The following is a 17,001-nucleotide window of genomic DNA, read 5'->3' as shown; positions in this document are numbered from 1 at the left end:
ATTCAATATGAACAATTGTTCAGCAGGAATTGTTCTAATTCACAAGGGGGACAAATTTAGTCTCATGCAATGCCCTAAAAATGATGTAAAACAAAAAGACATGGAATCAATTCTTTACTCTTCTATTGTTGGTAATCTGGTGTATGCTCAGACTTGCACAAGACCGGATATTAGTTTTGCGGTCGGAATGTTGGAAAGATATCAGAGTAATCCAGGAATTGATCATTGGAAAGCTGCAAAGAAAGTTTTGAGGTACCTGAAAGGAACGAAGGATTACATGCTCATGTATAGGAGATCCAAGCATTTGGAAGTTGTTGGATACTCGGATTCAGATTTTGCTTGATGTATTGACACTAGAAAATCCACGTTTGGTTATTTGTTCCAATTAGCTGAAGGAGCAATATCGTGGAAGAGTGCCAAACAGTCTGTCATTGCTACATCCACGATGGAAGCAGAATTTGTAGCATGTTTTGAGGCCACAATTCATGCATTATGGCTGCGAAACTTTATTTCAGGACTTGGGGTTGTCGACACCATTACCAAGCCGCTGAAAATTTACTGTGATAATTCTACAGCTAAATTCTTCTCCAAGAACGATAAGTACTCCAAAGGTACCAAACATATGGAATTAAAGTACTTTACCGTCAAGGAGGAAGTTCAGAAACAAAGAGTGTCACTTGAGCATATTAGAACTGATCTCATGATTGCAGATCCGTTAACGAAAGATTTATAACTAAAGATATTTAAAGAACATGTACACAGAATGGGTCTTGGTTGTATTTATGATTGATGTATTTATGATGTTTTGACACTCTGAGATCATTTATGTGTTTCTGATATACATTAGTGATTTCTTGTTTCTCATAATGGTGTACACATTATTGTTTTGAGATATTACAGGATAAGACTAAATGAGATATTATTGTGGACCATAATATTTTATAGCTTATGGACCTGGTAGGATGAGTTGCTAATGTTGTAGTATATGGAGTATTTAGACAAATTATATATAACCACCATAACTCACATTTAGTAGTTTATCGTATTATGGTATTTATGATGGACATTATAGAAGAGATTTGTTTATGCGCAACTAATGTTCCTATATTAAATATTAATATTATGTGATTATTGGGCCAAATGGGAGAAGGTAAGTTATTTTTCCTACGTGTATGTGGCCGAATAGGTTTAAGGCCCATAATTAATATTTAATTAATTATCAAATCTCATCTGTTCGATTGGTTACTTGATGGACATACCAGATTATGTGAGAACCTCTATAAATTGGTCCTTTCACCAACCATTAGGGTTACCTTATTTTATTTTCTTTCTTCCATCACTAAAGGCGGCAGTAACGAAAGTTAGGGCAAGGGGCGAGAAACAAATTTACTGATTAATGCTTCCGCTTCAAGATAATGTATTCCGCTTCAGGTATGTTTTTCTATGACGATTACATGTAATATTATCATGTTCAAGATCCTGGCAGAATTATAGTTTATGTTTACATAAATATCCTAATTTTTTTAGCTGCTAATTTGAAAATCATGACTTAGTGTCCTAAATTTTTGAGCAGTTAATTTGATATTGAGGACTAAGTGTCCTAAATTTTTGAGCTGCTAATTTGAAATTCAGGAGATAAAATTCTAATTCTGGACACAATATTTGAACTTTAGAATACGATAAGCTGATTTTTGCAACTTGGCCAAACGGGCTATACTGATTTTTGCAGCTTGGCCAAACAGGCTATAAAACTCTCAAAAAAGTAAATATTAAGAAAGGGAAATTTTCGTTCCTATACCATATAGGAAACTATATTACCAAATATGTTCATAGTTTGCATATTACCCTTCATGCTAATAGTATTTCTACATAATATATACAATGCATTAAATAAGGAATCATTATAGCTGTAGGATTCCTTATTTAGGCGCGCTAAAAAAGGGGAATTAAATATTTTCCAGGTCTTCCAACATAAATCACGCACAGTAATCACTATCGTCGACTTCTTTATAAAATTTTACTCTGTTTTTTGCGCTGAACTTTGTTTCAATATTTTCTCTGATTTCACAAATCAAAATTGACAAAATCTTCTACAATTCTTCTGCAACAAAAGCAATTATGGAGAAAATACACAACAAAGGAAAAGAGAGCAGCAATTCCACCATTGGCAGCCATTAAAAAGCTTTGAAGCTTTGAATTCAAATTTGGGTTTTCAAAAGTCATTATTTGTTTTGATTGGGTGTGGTTGAAAATAATTGAGAATATGGTTTGGAGTTTATATCTCAATTTTAAGGGGTTTTGGTGAAGATTAGATTTGGTTTTGACTGAATTTTATATTGAAACTCGAAGAAGAAGAAGAAGAAGAAGAAGAAGAAGAAGAAGAAGAAGAAGAAGAAGAAGAAGAAGAAGAAGAAGAAGAAGAAGAAGAAGAAGAAGAAGAAGAAGAAGAGGAAGAAGAAGAGGAAGAAGAAGAAGACATGACATATATTATATCGCAGAAATTGTAGAAAAATTGTAGACATTTGTTTATTTATTTTTCTTTTATTCATTTACCTATTGTATGAAAGTTGAACAATATTGTATAAAAATTGTATTTAAGTGGATGATTTAGTACTATTTTGGACAAAAATATGTATAAAAATGTGAAACATACATTTCAGGGGAAACATTTCGAGTCCAAATACATACCCAGTTTGTAGATATTTTGTAGATAAATTGTAGATTATTTGTATTCTGATTGTAGATGCTTTATTTTCTGTTTTCACAAATAAAAAACGATTTAAACTTCTACAAATCTTCTGAAAAAACGCAATTATGTCAAAAATCTCAATTATGCTACAATTGAATGGGAATTGAGATATTAAAATTCAATGTACCCAGTTTGTAGATATTTTGTAGATAAATTGTAGATTATTTGTATTTTGATTGTAGATGTTTTATTTTCTGTTTTCACAAATCAAAAATGACTAAAACTTCTACAAATCTTCTGCAAAAAACGCAATTATGTCAAAAATTTCAATTATGCTACAATTGAATGGGAATTGGGATATTAAAATTTAATGTACCCAGTTTGTAGATATTTTATAGATAAATTATAGATTATTTGTATTCTGATTGTAGATACTTTGTTTTCTGTTTTCACAAATCAAAAATGACTAAAACTTTTACAAATCTTCTGCAAAAAATGCAATTATGTCAAAAATCCCGATTATGCTACAATTCTGTGATTCTCCTATATGCTCTTGTTACTCCTTATGAAACTGCTATGCTAAATATGGAATCTAAAAAAACATGATGAAGGGATAGATCTTCCTAAGAATTTTTGTAGATAATTTGTAGAAACATTGAAATTCTGTATTTTCATATTAATTTTTCAAATGATATGTAGTTTTGTTGTATATTAAATGTAGAAAATAAGCCATTGTGAGTCTTATTTGACTCATTCCTCACATTCAACATATTCTACAAATTCACGCCTCTTTAAATACAATACAACCATACTTTCTTGAATTTAAAGGTATAGCAATATATATAACTTAAAAAACATCTTCTCATCTGCACAAGTTAGCTCCAAAACAGACGAAGTGGAATAACAAGTTCCCATCCAAACTTTTAACACAAAGCTCAAAAATAAATAAACAACAGTCTACAATTTTTCTACAATTTATCTACAATTTCTGCAATATAATGTATGTCATGTCTTCTTTTTCTTCTTTTTCTTCGAGTTTCAATCTGAAATTCAGTCAAAACCAAGTCTAATCTTCACCAAAACCCCTCAAAATTGAGATATAAACTCCAAACCATATTCTCAATTATTTACAACAACACACAATCCAAACAAATAATGATTTTTGAAAACCCAAATTAGAATTCAAAGCTTCAAAGCTTTATAATGGCTATCAGTGGTGAAATTACTGCTCTCTTTTCCTTTCCTCTTATATTACTGAAATTTGGGATTGCGAAATAGAGAGAGACGTAGAGAGAATTCTCAATTCTTTGCAACAATATCCAATCCAAACAAACAATGTCTTTTGAAAACCCAAATTTGAATTCAAAGTCTTGGCTAAGGAAGAAATAATGGGATTTTGATATAGGACTCGTGGGTATGGGAGGAAAACGTGGGTGAAGGTGTGGGAATTGGAGAGAGAAACGTGGGGAAGTGGTATTAGAAGGAATTTACGGTACCATTAAATTAGGAGTGCAATTAATACTCTTAAAAATCACTAATGATATATAATTAGTAATTAAATATACTAAATGTAATTATATCAAACCTTAAACATTGAGAGTAATATAATTTCCTATATGGCACAGGAACGTAAAAATTCCTATCAAAAATCATCTCACGCTAAAAGGACATTGGACCCGTCCATTTTTAGTAGTATTGCGATACCGTCATCATCACAATAAAATATAAAATAAAGAGATTTCTGCGCAGCTGCTCACTTTTTAAAGAGTTTTCTCATAAATAATAGTATTTTCTGCTTATTCCAAAAATAACAAATTTTCTCATATCTAATTTTGAATTTAAATTTGAAAGTTTGACCAATTCTATTAGGCCCCTAAAAAATCTCCCGAATATAAAAACAATCTTTCCTATCCTATACGTTATGTACTTCCTTCCATGATTCCATCTCTCTGCTCTTTACTTTGTCATGGAGACTTTTGGAAGATATTTTCTTTTCTTTTTTACAGAGTCTTCGCTAGAAGGGCTTGAAGCACATTAAAGAGGAACTAATATAATAAAATATAAATTTAATATACTAGAATACCATTGTAAGTTATTTATTAATATTATTAAATACCATTATTATACCATGTATATAATATAGTAGAATACTATTGTAATTTATACATTGTTAAATACCATAATTATATCATGTATATAAATATTTATAACGTGTATATATTTATTTCACGTATATATATATACTATTATTAAATACACATTTTATACATACAATGGCTGAAAAAATTTATGAATGATTGTATTATATTGTAGTGTATATCATAAATACGTCATACATGATAGTATTTTATATGTAGTTTGTATATGTATATCATATATATACCATTAAGATACTATGAATATATACTAGTAATGTATATTCATATATAACATTACTATTCATCATGTATTCAACTAATTATACAACACAATGTATTATTAAAGTTAATATATTATAAGTATAACAATTAGATTTAAAAGCGGTTACATGAAAGAGAAACGAGAGCATCTTGAGGTAATGCATTAAATGAGGAGAGAAAGTTGTGGGAATGATTGTTCCAGCGTTATAGGTTTGTGCTAGAAATATAGTTATAGCTGCCATTTTTGTTAATTACTTATTATTGCTAGGGCTCTGTAAAACTTTCTTAAATATTGGCTAAATATGTTTTTTCCTCCTATTTTTACCATTAATAAAGGCCCAGCTGCGTTAAAAAGGGATATGGAGTGACTGAAGAAGACCTCTATAGGAGACCTCTATTTTTCGACCTTAATACATTGGAAATTAGTTTATCAAAACTAGGAATATCTTGTCCTTTACAAAATAGAACTACTTACAATAACGACTCATTATTCTACTCCCGGATGTTGGTTTCAAAGAGGTAATCATGTAGTAATAGTATACTTCTATTTCTCTAGAAAATGAAACTTAAACATTTCCCTTAATTAAAAGTAAAAGTAACACTTAACGGAAGCGTTAATGGTTAGTCAATTTAATTGAGGTTGGACCAAATCCCTAAATTTGAAAAATTATTACTCCCTATGGTCCACAATAAACGACCAATTTACCTTTTTATTTTGATCTAAAATAAGTGTCTACGTACATAATCAAGAAGGAATTAATTTATTTTTCCAAAATTTGCCCTTATAAGATAACAATTAATTAAAATTAATTTAGTCAATACAACTTTTTTTTCTCTAGAAGTTTGTATTTCCTTAAAATGATCACTTATTTTGGACCAGCGGGAGTAGCTAATTGTGAAAATTTAATAATAAGAGTAAAATAAGAAGGAAAAAACTGTCTTTCTCTTAATTTGCTAAAATGAAAATTAAAAATATATTTCTAATATAGTGAACAAATAAAATTGATTGAAAGGAGTAATAATAGATAGACAAAACTAAATATATAAACTAAAAGAACAATATACGGGACGAAAATTACATTTTCCTCAAAGTAAATGTTTAAACTACATATAAACAAAATTTACATAACTAAAAGTAAACATTTGAAGTGCTCCATCTTCTAGCAGAAGTATATGTATTATTCTAGACAATAGTTGAGCAAGCTGATTTATTTGGATCAAAAAGCCCAGGCAACAAATACTTCCTTCCGTTTGTACCATGCGCATTATAGCTTGCACCACTTATAGAATCCACAAGCAGCTCACCTGCATAACCTGGATAAGCCCCTCTACCATAAAACCCGGCGCAAGCCGAAGCTGCCTCTAAGGGCGCTTCAGCCAGGCCCTGGTAGTAGCCGTTCCCGTATGGGTTCGTTACAACTCCGGCCAAAAGACTCGCTGTATTTACAATCATGCCATCCGCACCCACGTCTCCATTTGGTGCACCCAATGGCTTGTCCTGTGGTCCATAAATTGGTTGGTGAAATGGCCACGCACATTGACCGGGGCACTGAGTCACCGAGTTACCCACCCATATGAAAACAGATTTTTTGCCTTGACCCGACCCGTGATACCCGCAATTGCTCATGCAGAAGCCTTCAACTACAACATCTTGGGCTGTTAGGACCAAGGTTAATTCACCTTTTTTTGAGCTTAAATGAGCCAACTCAGATATCTGGGATTTCTTTAGGTTTTTTCCAATGGAACAATTTTCATCAGTGAATGGTTTGCCACCATTTTGAAACAGTGGGTGTTTTAAGTGACCCCATTTTATTTGCAGAATTCAAGGATTGGAGAAAATCCAGAATAATTGATTTTTGGGGTGGTGAGAATTTTCCGTACCAAAGAATGGATAATTTTAGCTCTCTTTCTAACAAGGCACCATTATGGTACGTTAGATCCCATTGGAGGTGGTTGATACAGTGAAAGCAAGTTTCTTGTGCCACAAGTAAAATGGATAAAGCTGAGGAAAACAAGAATAAGAAGTGGATAAAGGAACCCATATTTGAGAAACGTTTAAAGATAATAATTAGATTTTGGGTTGGATTGTGAATTGAGATAGCTACGGAGTGAAGTGTTGGAGGTATATATAGGTGATGAGGTGCATGAATATGTGACAGTAGGGGCTTCATATGTAGCTTTAATGAGCAGCTAGTTCTCATTTATATTCCACTAACTAATTCAACATTGGTATGCTACACCATAACTTAAATTATCATGGAGGATGAAGGAATATTATCGCAAAATGTATACTAATTACATATATTCAACTAATGATTGAAAGACATAGAGTATATGAAATAAAAATGTCTATTCACTTAGTATTGTACTGAAGTGATATGTATTCTCACTATAATTGATTAAATCATTTAATTTGATATAAATATCCTATGAAAGATAAATAAGCTAGTGGGCAATGACCGCACTAGCTTCTTGCTTGCATGTGTTCGAAGCTCTTCCCAAGAAGTTTTGACGTAATTTTTCAAGTTCTTTAGTATCAAATAAAGTAATAATTAACTTAGAAGTATCTCAAAAAGATCAATGTTAAATAGACATTTAATAGTATCTTAATAAGAAGCCTTGGTTTCTAAAAAGCATGTAGCTCGCGCATGACGTATAGATTATGCAAACACGGTATTAGATTTGTCCTAAGAAATGTAAGCTCAGTACCATAATCTTGATATAATAGCTGCAATTTAGTATGCACGACTTTAGATGAAAGTTACCAGGGACGGTGGATCTTGGAGTTGCTTATCGTGACGGGACATATATTACTCCATTAGTCTCAATTTATGTGACACTATTTGACTAGACACAAAATTTAATAAAAAAAAGATCCAAAATACGTCGTAGATTTTAAGAAAAAAAGGATCCAAAAAGGATAATTTTTAAAATTTATGATCCAAAACACGTCGTAGATTTTGTATGAATATAAATCATTTCATTAAAGGTAAAATGAGAATTTCAAAGTTAAATTATTTCTAATTATAGAAAGATAATATTCTTTTTTGAAATAAATTAAAAAGAAAGTGCGCCACGAAACTACAAGAAAATGGGGCTTTAGCGAGGGAAAATCTGGTCGTTCAAAGTCCAATTCCGGTCGTTAAAAGTTGATAACGACCGGAAAAAATCCGGTCGTCACCGGTCGTTAAAAGTTAACGACTGGTTTACAATCCGGTCATTAGAGGATCTTTAGCGTCGACATTATTTTCGATCGTTAAACATGACTTTTAGCGACAGGATTTTCCTCTTGCTATTTTGTTATCCGGTCGTTAAAAGTCTTTAATGATAACAATGTATTAAGTCAATTCGAGTGCTTTTAGCGACCGATATTCCCTTCGTTAATTGTATAATTACTTTTAACAACCAAAACTCTCTTCGTTAATAGTCATTTATCTATTTGAGAAATCTGTCGTTAAAGAGTTTTAACGACCACATTCTTCTTCGCTAATATGAAAATGTAATAAATATAATAAAAATTTAAATTACATGAATAGTAATAATTATTTATACGTTTTCATACACGCTTAACAACATTGGAAAATAAACCAAATACTTGATATCTTGTTAATACAAAGAACTAAAGTATCCTATTTAATTTACGAGAAACCAATCCAAATTGTAAGAAACCCATCTTACTAAAACAATGAAAAGTAAAAATAAATCCCATCCGGGGGACAACTGGAAGCATAAAGTGAGATGAGTTAATTATCATTTTTAATAATTCCTAAAAAGGAAAAAAAGTAAAATTGCAGCATATATATGTACATAAGACAGTGTCTTTAAACCATTCCTAACGAACCAAAAACATCTTGTACTTCAACTTGCTCTACACTTTCTTCAAGGATAGGTTCTTCGGACTTCAAATTTTTGATCTGTTAAAATAAAAAATTTATGCCAGTTTAATAACAAAGAATAAACAACTAAAGAAGAAAATGAACAAGTTAGAGAGAAAATGAGCAGATAACACCTAAATTATCGAATGCACAGATAGATAACCATATTCATGAGAAGTAAGTTGACTGCTGAGCCCTTTTTTAGTAGTAGTTGAGTTCATTTAATTAGCTCCTTTGCTCGGGGTTACACACACTTTCTTATATAACGAAAGAACCACAAATTCTCAACCAAAGCAGCCTACAGATATAATCAATATATTATGCAAAAAGTGGCAAGTAATTTAGTCACTTTTGTGCTCTACAGTCTAAAAGACTGAAACTACAGTATAATTATAGTCGCACAAGCATAGTACAAGTGAGCAGTTTCTTCAACTGTTGGATGTTTTCCAACTTTGTAAACGAATTTTTACTATTAATTCTAAATGTGGAGTACCTCCAGTACAATTACCTGAAACTCAAGCATACAGCTAAAGAGAAACAGAAGAGGTATGACTATTACAGGTAACAAACTTTAAGTATGACCCTATAAACTGCCTCTGCAGGTTTTACTGCATCAATAGCTAGAAAGCATCAAGACCTAGACCTTTAGAATTGGAGCTAAGAATTATCATCCAGTTTGCATGACATCCTATTATACATTTTAGAAATAATGATATACATGTTAGTTACGTTTCTATTTACCAGCCATATTTAGTGAATAGCAAAAAGAATGCACCAAGTCACAAAAATCAGAGCACTGCTGCACAAAACTTCAGCTGTTCTAATGCTTTTGATATAACAACTATGAAGGAGAAGAAAGCTGGGATATGTTGAACCTAATGTTACACCAGTCCAAAATATAGGAGCTGTTGATGCGCAAACTGTTATGGATCCGAAGATATAGCTTATATCTTTTCTTATCCTTTTTTAATTTTCGTCTGGATACTGTATTTTGAAGGCTTCAACTTTTAAAAGGAAAAGTTTGCAAACTTTAGATCTGGTCAGATTCGGGAGGTTGACTCTCGTGCACAACTAATTCATGCTTTGCTTAGTTTTCCTGGCAAGATAATCTGAAGAATCAAGTGAGGGTCCTAAATAGTGATTCACAGAACTTAAAATTCCTTCATTAGAGGACAAACTTCATTTACTTATGAAGAAACACAAAGTGAAGAGAGGCTCGTTTTATAGCTTTATTTCTAGTCACTGTCTCATAATTCGGAGACTCTGTGCCCAGTGATTTCATTCTTGTACTCTTACGGGAAAAACTATAAATAATCAGCTCATATTTGATTTGAAAGATCTGGGAGACTACAATAGCAACAACTACGCCTCAATCCCAAACAATTGGGATCGGCAATATGAATCCTCACTTCATTCTTTAAGCTCAACTCATATCATCATTATTATCAACAAAGGGCAGATAATCCTTTATTCTGCATTATCCTACCTACGGTTTCCACTTATCTGCTTACTGGCAAGTTATTCACATCCAAACATTTATATTCCCTGACATCAAACAAATGCATTAAGCAGAAGATTTTTTTTTTTGCCTACTCGATGCAATATTCACTGGCATCAACTTTCATTCTCTCTATGTTTCTATTTTCATAATTGTTGACACTTTTCACTTTGTAGAACAGGATCCAAAGCAGAGGGCATTTTGCCAGTAAAACGAGCTCATACAAATTATCATACCGATGATAAAATCAAAATGCGGCGAGATTTTAGTTTCTCCACAGAGTTCATATGTGAAGCTATTCACTGAAGAAAGAAAAATTATTAATTACTGGCTCTTCTTTTTCCCATAGAACAATCTAAGTAAATACCCTTCTAACAACGTCTAATGGTGATACATCACAAATTAAAAAGATACAGGAAGAAACAGGAAAGTGCAAAAGCACAAATCGACAATTTAACTTAGGGCATGTGGAAGAAACCAAAAGGACTAAAATTAGGTTACTATAAAGGTACGCTTTATAGAGTAAAATAGGATTTTCATGTACTAACCCGTTATATGATTCAATTTATTGATCACTTGAAGATGGTGATGAAAGCTGATCAAACACTATCTTTGCAAGTTGTGCGTATTTACTCCCTAGCTCATCATATTTGCTCTCTAGCCCTTCCAAATGTCCTTTCCGTGATTCAGTTTCTTTTACAGTAGCATTCAGCTTTTCCAACAATGCAGCTTTAGAGGAGTTACCACTTTTCAACTCCTTAGCGGTTATCCCATCACCAAATCTAACTACATGACTCTTTCGTTGAGGTTCGAAGCACCTTTCTACAACCTCAATGATTGTAAGAGACGATTCAGATTGCACCAATTCTTTGATTTTATCCTGTAAAATAAAAAATTATTTAATTAAAATAATACAACACAATAAATAAATAATATAAATTGAAATTTATCAATAAACATACATATTTCTCACTGGTTTCAGGTGTGACAAGCTTGTTGTTCTTCTTACGAGTCTCAAAAAAAATAGTTACAGGGGAGGAGGCACGTTGAGCCAAGACACCGCTTGGCCGAAATTTTTTATTTATTAATATATATGTAAATAATCTGAAAAAGGAAATATAGTCTAAATATAATAAATGGCACAACTTGACGTTAACAACTATATTGGTCCGTTGGTGAAACAATCCAGTTTCTGCTTGTGGTCAAACGTTCGACTCCCCATGGTTTTAACAACTTTTTTCTTAATATTTTGGTATTCTTCTGGAAATTTTTTGAAAGAAGCAACGTCCTATTGAGTAAATGTTTGCTGCCTTATATAGATTTTTTTTAAGTTATATTTGTACTGAGTCTATATGAGTACATTTTATAAAAATAAAAGTTCGTGGGAGAGAACTCTACTACTATATTTGAATTGTGTTTTTCTAAAGTATGATTTTATTAAAGTAATCTCTTCATTTGTACGCCTCTCTAAATTTTGACATCGCTTACAAAAAATTCTGTGTACGCCCCTGACCATCTTTACCTCCCTTCACATTACAATAAAGAAGTGAAACGAATCTTTGTAACAAAGATGAGGTTTCTTAATAGAATTAAAAGATTTATTCACCAATTCATAAATGATCTCCCTAATTGGTTTCCCCGTACGATGAGGCATACTCAACTTAGACCTATTGACCGAGTTTCTTGTACTTGTCTCCTAAATTAACAATATACCGGCAAAATTCTTGTTAGCCACTTAATATAACAACAATGTTAATAAATAGTTGTGAAATCATACCTTAAATTTTTCAGTAAAAAAATGCTCTTTGACCAGCCATTCCCAATCACTCTTGCCTACCCCCTTTGGCACATCTTTTATAGCATAACGGAATGGCTTAGACTTAATATTCTTGTGCATCGATCCTCTCCAATTGTTCCACAACTTTCTCATATGTTTCAAGACATGATCTCGTTGATCATTTATGTCATCAGTGACAAATTTATCCTACAATAGTTAACAAGTATAATTAAATATGAAACAACAACAACAACAACAACAACAACATACCCAGTGTCAGTGGCGGAGTCACATGCACCAAAGGGGTGTCAACCGATACCCCTTCGCCGGAAAATTACACTGTATAGCTCGGTAAGTTTTTTAAAAACATGTATATATACTATATAATGACACCCCTTGACTTCTTGGTGAGTTTATTTTTTTATATTTTGACTCCCCTTAATGAAAATCCTGGCTCCGCCACTGCCCAGTGTAATCCCTTGAAAGACAAATGGAAAAAAAAGACCAACTTTTATGATCGTGTTTATATCATTAGTTTAGAAGCATATCAGCAAATACTGAAACCTGTTTCTCTTTCTCTTTGTTGGATCTATTGTTCATTCATCTACAACTTCTACTCTTAGTTTGTACATCATAGTTTAGATGCATAGTAGCATACAACAACAACAACATATCCCATATTATTCTACATCGTGGGGTCTGGGGAGGGTAGTGTGTACGCAGACTTTACTCCTACCTTGTGAAGGTAGAGAGTTGTTTCCAATATAGACCTTCGGCTCAAAAACATACTAACTATTAAGTAAGTGAGCTAGAAATAATAAGTGCTCATTGAAAGCTATACACAATGCTTTACACTCTCAAAGGAGAATCACAAGAACTCTAAACTCTTCAGACTACAGTGTGTATTAGAGCAATGAGTTAGACGATGAAATGAAAAATTGTACCGAAAGTTCACTGAACAATTTTTGGGGGTGACTGTATATCTTCTATGCTATAGCATTAGTGTGGACATGATGTTTTCAAATGAAAAGGAAAAGTATATAACAATTGTACATCCATATTCTACATAATTTAGATACATACATATAATTAATCACCAGAAAAAAGCAATTTTAATAGAGCAAGAATTTCTTTCAACTATATTTTTCACATAATAGTGTATTGTGCACTGAACGACATATAAATCAATTTCACATGGCTTGATATAATTCACAAAACCTTGAATAATCTTGGGCTGCCACAGATCATTACAAGAGAATTTATTCGGGCGTGGGGCGATAATGTCTTATTCGGAAGCTGCATCAATATTGAAACAGGCTTGTTCCCTGAATGAACGAAGCTTGAAGAAAGAAAACATGAAAAGTAATAGGTTAAAATTGCTTGCCATGGTGTTAGAACTGATCATTTGTACCAACTTTAGTATAAGAGGAAATAGATTGGTGTACTTCATAGAGAAGAAGACAAACAATTCACTTGGCCAAAGTTGAAAAGCACTCAAGAAAGTTTTAAATGTATATAATAAAATTATCAAAAATATGTAGATCATAATTCATATCCCTTTTTTTTTCCTTTCTGCCAAACTTAAATTCAAGTGCTGAAATATGGAATTATCTTTCTTGAACTTGGTCATGTTAAATACTTTTAGCTTTATTGCGGACGTCTAAAAATCAGTAGAGATATAAAAATAAGAAGAAACTGAGTTAACATATTGTATTAACAAGTAGAAATGGAGAAGGTAAATCAAGAAAGTAATGCTTTAAATCTCTACCGTAATAGCTTCCCACATGTGTTGTAGCTTATATTCTTCAATGTCTTTCCATGAGTGTACACGCAATGGGCACATATTACGATCACGAACCAATATACCCAAATATCTCGTAAATGAGGCATGATGCTGCCCAACAACCCTATTATGATAGAAAGTGACGCGCAACTTTTCTCCAGCTTTGAGTCCTTCAACTTTTTTACACCTATTCGTTCCTCTCACTTTTTTTTACCTTTTTAGATTCACATGGCCCTGCAAATTCCAATTTAACTCAAATATAAAAATAGATCTTGTACAATAACAACAAAAAAATCTTATAGCTTGAGATAATAAAATACTTATTTCACTTCTATGTGCGCCCTGCATCTCTTCTTCTTCATGAAGAAAAAGAGTATCACCTTCAAATATTTGATCAAAACCAGGAGGCACAACATTTTCTCCAACTCTGAGTCCTACACCTTTTTTATACCTATTCATTCCTCTTACGTTTTTTTACCTTTTCGGATTCACAAAGCCCAGCAAATTCGAATTTAACTCAAATATAAAAATAGATCTTGTACAATAACAACAAAAAAATCTTATAGCTTGAGATAATAAAATACTATTTCACTTCTCTGAGTACCCTGCATCTCTTCTTCTTCATGAGCAAAAAGATCAGTATCACTTTCAAATATTTGATCAAAACTAGGAGGCGCAACATTTTCTCCAACTTTGAGTCCTGCAACTTTTTTACACCAATTCGTTCCCCTCAGTTTTTTTACCTTTTCAGATTTACAAATGTCACGACCCAAATCGATGGGTCATGACGGGCACCCAGTACCTTACTCAACCGAGTACCAACGTAACGTATCTTTCTTATTACATCATCATATACACGTGACATACGAGTCTAATAGGCCAACATGATCATTTATAAATTCAAAACATAGGCCGACAAGATCATACAATCTTTCACGTACACGACATAAGTCTACAAGCCTCTAAGAGTACATAAATGTCATAAAGGTCGGGACAGAGTCCCTCCATACCAAACAATACACGTCTAAATCATACTAACCAAACACGCAACTCCGAAGTAAATAGGGCGCACTAACATCTTCCGCTGAGCTGATAGACTACTTGGAGGGCTCTCGACCTGTCTGTCTGGACCTGCGGGCATGAAACGCAGCATTCCCAGGCAAAAGGGACGTCAGTACGAAATAATGTACCGAGTATATAAGGAAATATACTGAAAGCTGAAACTGAACTGATAATATAATAACTGCAAGTAGCTAGAAGTCAAAGATAATCTAAAGATATGCTTACCTGCTGATACTGACTCGGCTCTCTCAATATAGTAAGTAAAATAGTTGTTCGGCCCTATAAGGCTCGGTATATATATATAACTGCTCTGTCATAGTAGGCTCGCTCATAGGCGCTCAGCCATACTAGGCTCTATATCTCGACCAACTAGGCTCGCTCATAAGCGCTCGGCAACAGTAGGCTCGGTATATAACTTACCATCTGATCAGAGGTTGCCCAATAGGGGCCTGCCCATCGATTATACCTCGATGGTAATGAAAATACTTTTAATACTGTATATATGTAAATTCTCTACTCCTTTGACTGGAAGAAGGAAATACTCAACTAAATATGAAGTCCCGATAAGGAGAAAATTATAACTAACAAAACTAGAAAAATATACGCAATTTACGAAACTAGCAAAATATACGTAAATTCCGGGATATGAATTTTTCTTTATGGCTCATTAACAAAATCGTGTAATGACAAGATCATGCAAAATGAAATAAGGGCTTAGCCGTAACATACCCGAAGTAGAGAAAATCTGTATGATATCTTTGGAAAAAGTTATACCGTACTTCGTTAGAACCGCAAAATTTCTCCGTTGCTAAAATTCTAAGAATTGTTTGGGAAATTAACGTTCTATAATTGTTGAAATTGTAGAACCATGCTATTTCCTTCTTCAATTCTCAGAAGCTCACGTTCTTGATTTTGAAAGAGTGAAAATGACTTTTAAAAGTCTTGTTTGAAAGACTTGAAGAATGTCTTTAATGATTTTTGGAGCATAACTCACGTTTGGAACTTTTCAAGAATTGTAAAATGATTTGGTTTTAAAAGTGTTGAGGTATTAGGTGTCTTGCAATTGAATTGTCAAGATGCCACCTTTCCAATGTGACCATGAGTCACATAACTGCTTAGTGGCTTGCTGCCACATGGGGTGGGTTGGGGTGTTTTTAATCTTATCCAACAAATAATTAATTAATTAATTAGGTAATATCCTGCTACTCGGTAATTAATTAATTACCCGAAAAATTAAGAATTATTCCCACTTACTTAAAATATTACTCATTTTTCACATACTTTATACATCTTTCTAGCATGGGCAATTAGTACCTTGTATGCCACTAGTCCATAAATACCGGGTATTTTAGCTCGGACCGTATTTTACCCCAATATGCCAAACTTGGACGAAAAATTTATTTTCTTTGACTTGCTTCCCCTTTCACTTTTATGAATTTATTCATCACTTATGTAATAGCATAATCCTTATAATCTCCAAATAATATTTTACTTGGACTGATGTCAATTACCTTACGACAGGGTTGCTCTGATGGTAAGCAACCTCCACTTCCAAGCAAGAGGTTGTGAGTTCGAGTCACCCCAAAAGCAAGGTGGGGAATTCTTGGAGGAAAGGATGTCGAGGGTCTATTTGGAAACACCCACTCTACCCCAGGGTAGGGGTAAGGTCTGCGTACACAATACCCTTCCCAGACCCCACTAGTGGGATTATACTGGGTTGTTGTTGTTGTTGTTGTAAATCCAACGTACAATACTACAAGGTGCAATATCATCATAACTTAATACTACAAAGCATAACATCACCGTAATGTAATATTGCTGGGTGCAACAATATCGTAACATAATACTGCAAAGTGTAACATCACTGTAATGTAATACTGCTGGGTGCAATACTATCGTAACTTAATACTGCGAAGCG

At 33.0% G+C, this 17,001-nt stretch overlaps 1 protein-coding gene and 1 pseudogene across 2 annotated transcripts; both read right to left on the bottom strand.

Moving 5' to 3' along the window:
• Positions 1 to 6,150: 6,150 nt before the first annotated feature.
• LOC107772733 (protein PHOSPHATE-INDUCED 1-like) lies at positions 6,151 to 7,223 on the bottom strand (annotated as a pseudogene).
• Positions 7,224 to 8,776: 1,553 nt separating this feature from the next.
• On the bottom strand, positions 8,777 to 16,072 carry LOC107772743 (uncharacterized). 2 transcript variants are annotated; one of them, XM_016592224.2, is made up of 7 exons: positions 15,813 to 16,072; positions 15,061 to 15,152; positions 14,007 to 14,255; positions 13,457 to 13,577; positions 12,239 to 12,445; positions 11,010 to 11,341; positions 8,777 to 9,002 (listed from the first exon to the last, which is right to left on the bottom strand). In XM_016592224.2, exons 3-6 carry the CDS (start codon positions 14,126 to 14,128, stop codon positions 11,027 to 11,029), a joined length of 765 nt encoding a protein of 254 aa, XP_016447710.1. In that variant the 5' UTR covers positions 14,129 to 14,255; positions 15,061 to 15,152; positions 15,813 to 16,072; the 3' UTR covers positions 8,777 to 9,002; positions 11,010 to 11,026. The 2 variants fall into 2 exon arrangements, with proteins under 2 accessions (XP_016447710.1, XP_075088848.1); XM_075232747.1 differs by lacking the exon at positions 13,457 to 13,577 and having other exon boundaries at positions 8,778 to 9,002.
• Positions 16,073 to 17,001: the final 929 nt, after the last annotated feature.

This window comes from Nicotiana tabacum, chromosome 16 (genome assembly GCF_000715075.1).
Source record: "Nicotiana tabacum cultivar K326 chromosome 16, ASM71507v2, whole genome shotgun sequence".
NCBI lineage: Eukaryota > Viridiplantae > Streptophyta > Magnoliopsida > Solanales > Solanaceae > Nicotiana > Nicotiana tabacum.
This window is presented reverse-complemented; position numbering and strand designations above follow the sequence as displayed.